Raw genomic sequence first — 9639 nt, 5'->3', positions numbered from 1 at the left:
GGCGGCGCAACAAGCCGCCGCCTGCTCCCGCCACACCCGCCCGCTCCGCCGCGAGGCGGCTAACGCCTCCGCCACGGGCCCGCCCCCTGCAGCCAGGCGGCCCGTGATTGGCTGGAGGCTCTGCCCGTCCTGAGAGGCGGGTGCTTCGCCCGCAAGCCCGTGCTCCCATTGGTCGTGGTGGCCGCGGCAGCGCGCGCGGTCCGGGCGAGGAGGGGAAGCCGGTGGCCGCGGCGGCGGAACGGGCGGAGGCAGCCGGTTTCGTAACCGTCGCTCCTCCTAGCTGACTCGCGGGCTGCGAGGCCTGGGTCGGGTCGGGCCGAGCCGCTCGGGGCCGCTCTGAGTGGAGGCCGCCTGGGGGCGGGTGGGCTGGAGGCGCAGGTAAGGAGGCCGCGAACGGGCGGGCATTGAGGAGGAGGCCGCGGCGGAGCCGGCCGCTCGCGTGGGCGCGAGCCCGGTCCAGGGAGACCCGGCCCGGCCCGGCCTGAGGCGGCCGGTTGGCCCGGAAGGCCCCTTGTGACTCGAAGCGCGGGCGGGGGCCCCGCGCGGCGTCTGATGCAACCTGCCGGCAACACCCGGCGGGCTGAGCTCATCCCTGGCTGCGGCCCAGCGCCGCGGCGCCACCAGCCGACCCCCGCGCTCTCCCGGGCGCCCCTCGCTGCCGGCCAGGGACTGGATGGAGGACGTGGTGTGCCCCCCTCCAAAACCCGGCCCTCTGTTTGTGAAACGTGCAGCGTGACATGCCAGGCTCGTATTGGCCCCTGGGGATGAAGGGTGTTCCCAGAATAGCAGAAGGTGGACCATATCTTCGTTTAGTGCCACATAGGACATTTCCTGTCCCTCTAAAGCGACTGAGTTTGGGGGTGCTCTAGAACACTGTTAGAAGTTAATAGAGTGAATTTATAGGAAAAGTAGTTTGTTTGTTTGTTTGTTTTTTGGCAAATACAAAGCTTTACAGAAAGAATGTTTTGCTTGTTGGTGGAGATATTTGTCCTGCAGTTCACAGTGGGACATCATTTAGATGAACGTGCGATGACCAGGAGTTGACTACAAAAAGGGCAAGCAGTGAGGTCCTTTAGCGTGATTGAGGGAACACAGGAAAATAGCCAGCAGAAGTATCTAGGTGGAGAGGATGAGATTGCATCTATGAGGGGAGGGATGGTCATTTTTTCCAGGTAAGCGTTTGAAGTATTTGGATTTCCTCTTGTTTGAGATTTGTGTTGTAAGCTGGCATTTTAAAATGTGTCAGTTTTAAAATTGGTGGGTTACACAAGAATTGAGAGCTTATGCTCACTTGAATCCTTACTTGAATATGTTATCATTTAATGTGATTCTCAAAGAAATGTGATTCCCAATGAAAATTTTGAAATAAAATACCATAAGGTTACTAAGAAATTTTCATTTAGAAGTTTCTTCTGGTGTTACTGGAGAGCTGGGGATTGTGCATACTGGGGCAAACCTTATATCACTGAACAACCCCCCCCCCCCCCCCAATCCTCAGCTCTAAAAGCTCTTTTTTAAGATTTAATTAGTATTACCACTTGAATAGTATTTGAGATAAGCCATTCTTGAAGTTTAGTCCTCTGTTTCTAGAAAAACTGTAAACAAAGTTAAATAATTACAGGATGCTAGTGAGCTGAAGAATATTTCAGTTTCTTCTTTCCTGTTTCTGGTGGCCACACTTGACATTTATTTTCCTAAAAAAGAATAAGTGGGAACAAAATTTTATTCTTTCCTCCAGAATATCATTTCAGTTCTCAAGAATACATCATGATTGTCAGCAAGGCTCTGTGCTCTTGGGAAAGTGGTTTATCCTTGGGGAGTTAAATGGCACCTCCTGAGCCCCTGAGAAGGATGCATAGGACCCTATGGGGATGAATTTGATTTTATTATCTAAATTGCCTCATCCAATTAATAATAATAACTAGTGATGGCCACAATTCCAGATTTACCCCTGGAAGTGATGGTTGCATGGGTTCTTATATTAGTAGCTACATTGCTTCCCAGCCCTGTCAATTAAAAAAAAAAATGAGCATGAACTCTTGATACATGTATATTTCTAGACAATCTGTATGTTGTTAATCACATCATAAGTAGGTTTAAAAGATGACATTACAGCAAACTTATGTACATTTTCTTCTCATACCCCAGTAGACCACTTATGTATTCCCTAAGGGATGCCCCCTCTTTCCCAGACCCTGCACTGATACTATCATGTGAAGATGAACAGAGCTCCGCCTTTAATTTAGTCTACAGAGAGGCCCACAGGAGAGCTGGAATTGACAAACTCTGGGAACAAGTTGGATAGAAGCATGAAGAGAAAATATTGACGATTGAGTAGACTCATAAGGGAGCAGGGGCTGGAGAAGGGTTAGGGCTTTGAATTTGATCCTGTAGTCTGGAGCCACAGATTTTCAGCAGGAGTGTGTGATACACTCAGGTTTGAGTACTAAATTGCTCTTGAGACAGTGGTTGGAGGGAATGCTACTAAATCAGAGACTAGTGCCCCTGAGAGATGATGTCATCTTGAGGTAATTTCTATGGCATTGGGATCTAGAGTAATGATAGATTGGAGAGTTTTTGTTTTTGTCTTTGTTTTAGGTAGAATTGTCAGATCCTAATGATTGAACAGATCTGGGGCAAGGGAGCAGCTCCTTTGAAGAATGGACCTTCACTAAGGAAATTGAATGAAAAATTTATTTGAGGGGATTAGGATTCTAGGTATATGAAAAAAAAATGACAGAAGAGTTAGAAAGATTCTTAAGCTGAAGCTTTAGAAATGTTTTTATTCTAATAGTCTAAGCTTTCAGGATGTTACTGATTTGAATGAACATTAATTGAATTAAGAAATTTGAATTAAAAAATCTGTTACTCTTTTGGACCAACATTTTTAAGATCCAGTGTTAATCTGTCTGGCTTCAAACTCATTATCACCAAAAATCACCTGGAGGGTGCCCTTAAAGCAAGATTGTATAACCCTATACCCAGAATGAAATCAGAGGTCAGGGGCAACCCAATATTTTGGTACTGTTCTTTTTATTTTTTTCTGTTCTTGGTACTGGGAATTGAACCTAGGGGCACTATACCACTGAGCTACATCACCACTTCTTTTTATTATTTTTTTATAATCCTGAGACAGGGTATTTCTACCTGTTTCATTCTTCTGCTTTAGCCTCCTGAGTTGCTGAGAATACAGGCCTGCCCTATATGTCTAGCTGTATTTCCGAAATGTTCTTGAATGCTAATGATGCTGGTCTAGGGACCATACTTTAAGAACTACTGCTTTCAGCTTTCCTTTTGCTTCCTATTTGAATGATTCACATGCAAGGAAACAAGCCCCACCCTGCTTCTTGTAAACTGAACTTTGGAATAGTATTTGTCCACATAGGAGCCAGACTTCCATTTAGATTGTAATATCCAGATTTGAAATAAACTAATTTTTTATTTTGTTTTTCCAATTTTTTGTTTTTTCAGTAAATGTGGAAGGAACAAAAGAATAAATGACAGTGGCTTGTTTAGTGTAAAAACAAAATTGATAATCTTTTGATGTTCACTTAGCTCTTTGATCCCTTTTACTTAATTTTCTCTTTAAGAGCTATATTCTTGGGCTTGCCTATTTTTTTTTAAACAATCATGGAGTTCTTTTTATTTACTTCAACTTTCTTTTTTGCCAGTTTGTAGTTTCAGTGAATATTCATTGTTTTTCAAGACAAAGGGCTCACCTCCTTTGTTCGGTCTAGTACCTTGGCAAGATGAGTCAGGCTGAGGTAAAAGAGCCCTTCCCCATTCCTGTATCTTTGGGTACATAAACAGGCATGAACATTACTGAATTGGGAGTCTGTAGTGAATAAAAGTTGTTAGTGAATGGAGTTCACAGTATGTTGGTAGTTGGAAGGCATCTTAGCATTCCACATCCCTCGCGTGTATAGGGGGAGAGTGAAGCCCACAGAAGGGAAGGGTTAGCTATGCCTCAGAGTGAAACAGAAGGAGAGGGAGCCAGAGCTGAGATAAGATTTGACCTGGTTTCTTTCCTGTATGTCACTGGGGTATTGCTATCCCTGAACTTGGCCAAAATGACTGTATAGATTAGCTTTAAGGACTTGAGAATATAACATACAAGAAAAATTTAAAAAGTAAATATATATCTTGGACCTTGATGTTCTTGATGTAAATCAAGATAAATTTGATTATGATTGTTAAGACAGTCCCAGGAGAGATGTTAAATTAAACAAGTTCTTAGAAATTGGTTAAAACACTTATTCACATTATATCAACTAGATAAGTAATATTTTTAAATGGCAGCAAAAGTGGCTTCAGTTAATACTGAACACTCACTTTTTAACTGGAAGAAAAATTAGGCCATATAATTTTTTCAAGGGAAATTATGAAATGTCCATTATTAAAGAGACTTGGAGTAGCTATCCATCCTGGCTTGCAAGGAAGCTTTCTATCTTGCTTAGTGCTGGAGTGAGAACAGATAACCCAGTAGCTCAGGGCAGGTTGGGTGGCTTTTAAAATAATTCACAGTAATGATGTATGGACCTTATATACAGCAAAGTTTTTTGATGTTGTTTTTTTGTGGTGCTAGGGATGGAACCCAGGGCCTCACGGGTGGCAAGCACTCTACCTTTAACCTGCACCCTCAACCCTTTTTATTTTATTTTGAGACAGTTGTGCTAAGTTGTCCAGGGTAACCTCAAATTTGTGATCCTCCTGCCTCAGTCTTTCTAGTAGCTGGTATCACAGGTGTGCACTACCATGTACCTGGCCTCAGTGAATTTTTCTTAATGATTCAATGGGGACATTTCATAATTCTGACTCCAGATTGTTTTTCCCCACTGATATAGTCTTAGCAGTTTTATGAAAAGAGAATTAGGATAGTTTTATGGTTCAATACCATTGCTTTCTGAATTTCTAAGAGCTATGACTTCTTGGTGGATAGTTCACTTAGCTTTGTCATGATGATAGGGTAGGTGTGTTTCTATACTTCTTCAGGCAACTGTATAAACAGTTGGGTTCCTGTCAAATCTGGGGAGTTTTTGAAACTGACTTCATTTCTATGGATAACACCACAGCTTCAGAACTGGCATGTTCTCTATGCTCATTCAGAAGTGGGTGCAGGCACTGCAAATGTTTAGTCCTTTGTCCAGCCCGAGTCCCAGTACTTACACTTCTTGTATGTATTGTTAGGGCTTTTGTTTCTTTCCTTGTGGTTTCAGATTGGGTGTATTTAGATATTTTATTAATTATATCAGGGAGGAAAAAAAAAACAGTTAAAAACATGATGGAATGGGAGAGCATATATGGTATCTCAGAGTTCCTTAATCCAAGAAACTAGCTCAGTAAATAAAGAAGCAAAAATACCTTTTCAGATACCCTGTAAAGATAGCTAGGGAGAAAAGTCAACTTCTTGATGACTCACTGGCTACATATTAGAGTATGGAACATGCAGAGATCATAGCATAATATTCTTCATAAATACTGGGGACTGGACACTCCAGTATTGTATTTTGACTTGATCCACATTTAAACTTTTCCCCCTTTCATTGCAGGTGTCTCTTCTACCATATTTGAACTCAGCTTTTCCATGGTTAACCCAAATATCTCAAATTTCTCTCTGGCAGATTATCAAGTGCTATTAGTTCATTGTGCTACCTAATTAGTAGTATTCTGTTTTTTTTTCTATTCCTCTCCACCTTTTTTTTAGCTATTCTGGAGATGGAATCTAGGGCCCCAAGCTTGCTAGGCATGCTCTATACCGCTGAGCTATATCCCAGCCCTTTATATTTTGAGAAGGTCTAAGTTGCCCAGGCAGATCTCAAACTTGCAAATCTTCCTGCCTCAGCCATTTGAGTAGCTGGGATTATAGGTAAGTATCACAATGCCTGGCTTTTTCTTCCATCCTCTTTGTTTCCTGATATCAGAGATGGGCAGTACCCTCAGGATTCAGGTGGGCTGGTTCACTCTTAGGGTGCTTCTGTACTAACTCACCTCTCTAAATTAAATGCTTTAGGTTTCTAAAACATTACAACAGTAGGCAGTTGCTGTAAACTTTTCACAGCATGGTGGACTGCAAGTTAGGTACTTGCAGATTTAATTTCATTTGATCTGTTATTTCAAATACTTTATGCATTTTATTTTCTTTTTAACTAGGTACAAGTGAAGATTTTTTTGGCAGTTTAGTTGGAAACCATTGATCACCTGGCTCTCATTTCTGTCTGTTCTGTGTCGGCAAGAGAGTGCCCAAATGAGCAAGACATCACAGCAAAACAGTACTCCAGGGGTGAATGGAATAAGTGTTATTCATACTCAGGCACATGCCAGTGGCTTACAGCAGGTTCCTCAGCTAGTGCCTGCTGGCCCTGGGGGAGGAGGCAAAGCTGTGCCTCCAAGCAAGCAAAGCAAAAAGAGTTCACCCATGGATCGAAATAGCGATGAATATCGTCAACGGAGAGAAAGGAACAACATGGCTGTGAAAAAGAGCCGATTGAAAAGCAAGCAGAAAGCACAGGATACACTACAAAGAGTGAATCAGCTCAAAGAAGAGAATGAACGGTTGGAAGCTAAAATTAAATTGCTGACAAAGGAATTAAGCGTACTAAAAGATTTATTTCTTGAGCATGCACACAACCTTGCAGACAACGTGCAGCCCATTAGCACTGAAAATACAACAACAAATTCTGATAACGCAGGACAGTAGACCTCACCCTTTCCAGACTTCACAAACTGTGGCTTGAACCGTTAAAGGTGTGAAAACCTGCACCACTCATATCAATGGCTCAATGTTGTCTTGATCCATTATTCAAAGATCCATTGGATATTATTTTCTAGGATCAGCACTGAAGAGTTGATTAGCCGTGTAATTTAATTATCTGGTTTTGAATGATACAGATTTTTGTGGGGATCAAAAACCAAAATTTTAAGGTATACGGTAAAAAAAAATATATATATATATCTTGGACCTTGTTGTTCTTAATGTAAATTCTGACTCCCCCAGAAATCCTTATTTTTTAGGCTGGCAAAAGAAATGGGAAACTGGCAGGTCACGCAGAAGGTACTTGGTTTTATGATTAATTGGATTAAGAAAAATTAGGATTCCATCTATTTGTGATTTTTATCCTAAATTGTATATTATAAATCCTAAGGCTATAGAAATCAATCATTGTAATTTGGAATGATTTTATGTATAGCACAAACCTTGTTTTAGCATAATTAGTACTGTTTTCCCTCCAAAGTACAAGTTTTTGAATAGTGATGTCAGGTTGAATAAAAAATCTCATCACCCCTTAAAAGCAGTATGCAGTAAATTGGCTTAAAAATGCACATGACATTTAAGAAGCAGATTTTTAAAAAATAAAAGTATAGCATATATTGGGGATAATGTTTGGGTTATTGATTAGGCATTGCTTTGTGTCCTAAAAAAACATTTTGTACCAAAATTTTAGTTTCTGCAGATGCTAGTAGCTTCTTTTTTTGGGGGGTGGGTGGGGGAGAGGTATCTTTTTGATAGCCAAGTTAGTAAATACAAGTCTTAACAGTTTGATGACATAAGCTCTGATTAAGATTTATTAGAATATTGGTTTAGCTGTTAGTTTCTTCTGTGTTGAAAATAACTGCCATAGGGCCATGATTTTTAAAGGCAAAAATTCTTGTGAAAGAACATTTTAGTATTTGATCTTAACCACATGATTATTAGAAAAATGTATCAACTCCATGCCATCTCCCAAAATAACAGTCTCTAAGAAAACTTGAAAGTATAAGGTTTTAACCTTTAATTTATTTCACTTAAATACATCTGTTTATATTGTTTTTGTGACTTTTTCCAAGTTAGTGGGCTCTTCTTCCAGACTTTATGTACCACTACTTCTGTTTATTCTTTTGTATGCTTTTATGTTCCATAAATTATTTTAGAAAGAAAATGCTGATAAAACTCAGGATATTGACATTTTGTTGAGACTAAAAAATGGCAATCACTAATGTAGGGCATCTTGAGAGTTTGCCTTATTATCAATGTGGGTAGTTTAGATTGTCTTTAACCTTTTTTTCTTTTTCTTTTTCTTTTTTTTTAAGCACAATTCTAGCTCAGATTTGTTTGGCTTCTGTGTGTTATTTTGTGCCTGGGATGGTGTCTAGACATGAGTCATATCTGATTAAAGTTTGTGTTACCAGGTATTTTATTTGAACATGGTCATTTCTGGCCAATTGCTGTTTCCTACTAGGACTTGGTATAATGTAACCAGACTGTAACGCAGATTGTGCCCTGGGTTTGGTGGAAGAGTGCTGACTGTGCAGTTCTCCTGGGCAGAAGATATCATTTTTGGCTATGCAACTCAGCTGCTGCACATAAAACAAGAACTTAGTATTGTTGGAGATGCTTCTCAGGAGGGCTGTTAACCCTACAGAACCAGGAAACAGGGTAGGGCAGGATGGGGATTAAAAAAAAAAATTTTTCCCCCTCCCTTAGGGTCCATCACCAGTTTACTTTGCAATATTGATCTACCACTCAAGAAGGTTGATAGGTGTTTGGAGTAACTAATGAGGATGCACCCACAGAATCCTACTGAATCTTTAAAAGCTAGTTCATGTTATATAATTAATTAGAGATACAGTTAAGACCCTTGAATCTTTAAATACCTAAATAGGTGTTACCAACATTTTACTCCCTCACTTAAAAAAATTCAGAAATGGATGTCCCCAAGGAATTTGTGGTTATCATGATATGAATAAGCTATCTTGAAAAACAAGCTGTGGGAATAATCATCTGGAGTGTGTACTCAATATTTCAAATCAACATAAGATTGGAACATCTGAAAAAACTGATTCAAGCTTTCTTATTACCTGTATAAATCAAAACTTTTTAACACAAGCAATTATGCATAGAATGAAAATGCTAACAATTGTCTTGACTACTTTACCGAAGTCAAGAGTGAAAGTTTTTAGTTTGATAGTTTTACCATTATAAAAATGAGGGAAACTAAGTGTGGGAAATGACTAAGTTTAGAGCTTTGGGAATTATAAAGTGACTTTTTTAAAAAACTTCTGTGTGTTACTTATGAACCATTAGGATTTGATCTGCTTTGTGGGCAGGTCTAGTGGTTTAGGAATTAGCCGGTAGTATAAATTTCCAGCTGATCCAAGTCTCCTGGGATGGGTGCTTTTTGACTGGTTTTGGCAGCATTTGAGTGGATCAGCTATTCCTATGTCTGGCCCCTTTCAGTCACTGGGACGCCAGCTCAGATACTTTGGACATTCTTACTGAGAAGTAGTAAGATTTTACTAAAATATGACCAGATTTTAAAAATTTGGGTCATGAGTGTGACATTCTCAAATTTATGTAAAAAGTAGAAGTATGTACAATTTGATATTAAAGGAAAGGAAATTATAGCAGCCTTTGATGTTTCTTAATCCCTGTTAGAGGGCTGAAACTCTGTACCTGAACAACCCATTTAGCATTCAGAGTGCTTTTGATGCCTTAGAAATAGGAAAAACAACTTTTTTTGTTTGACAAAAGCTAGGAAAGAGAAAGTCCATTCTCTAGCTAATTAGATCTGCCTCTCAGGAAAAACTACCAACTTGTTCTTTTGTTCCTGGCTTTCAGTTTGTGAGATTACTCTATTTTTTTAAATATAATTTTATTTCTTT

The 9639-nt window shown here is 40.0% G+C and overlaps 1 protein-coding gene across 1 annotated transcript; it reads left to right on the top strand.

The window, feature by feature from the left end:
• The first annotated feature begins 216 nt into the window (after positions 1-216).
• Cebpg (CCAAT enhancer binding protein gamma) lies at positions 217-9639 on the top strand. Its single transcript, XM_076838678.1, has 2 exons — positions 217-378; positions 6151-9639. Exon 2 carries the CDS (start codon positions 6245-6247, stop codon positions 6695-6697), a length of 453 nt encoding a protein of 150 aa, XP_076694793.1. The 5' UTR covers positions 217-378; positions 6151-6244; the 3' UTR covers positions 6698-9639.

The sequence above is a fragment of the Callospermophilus lateralis genome, chromosome 18, assembly GCF_048772815.1.
Source record: "Callospermophilus lateralis isolate mCalLat2 chromosome 18, mCalLat2.hap1, whole genome shotgun sequence".
NCBI lineage: Eukaryota > Metazoa > Chordata > Mammalia > Rodentia > Sciuridae > Callospermophilus > Callospermophilus lateralis.
This window is presented reverse-complemented; position numbering and strand designations above follow the sequence as displayed.

What these genes read in the sequence shown, in the direction of transcription:
- Cebpg (XM_076838678.1), top strand. Translation starts at nt 6,245, where the DNA reads ATGAGCAAGACATCACAGCAAAACAGTACTCCAGGGGTGAATGGAATA.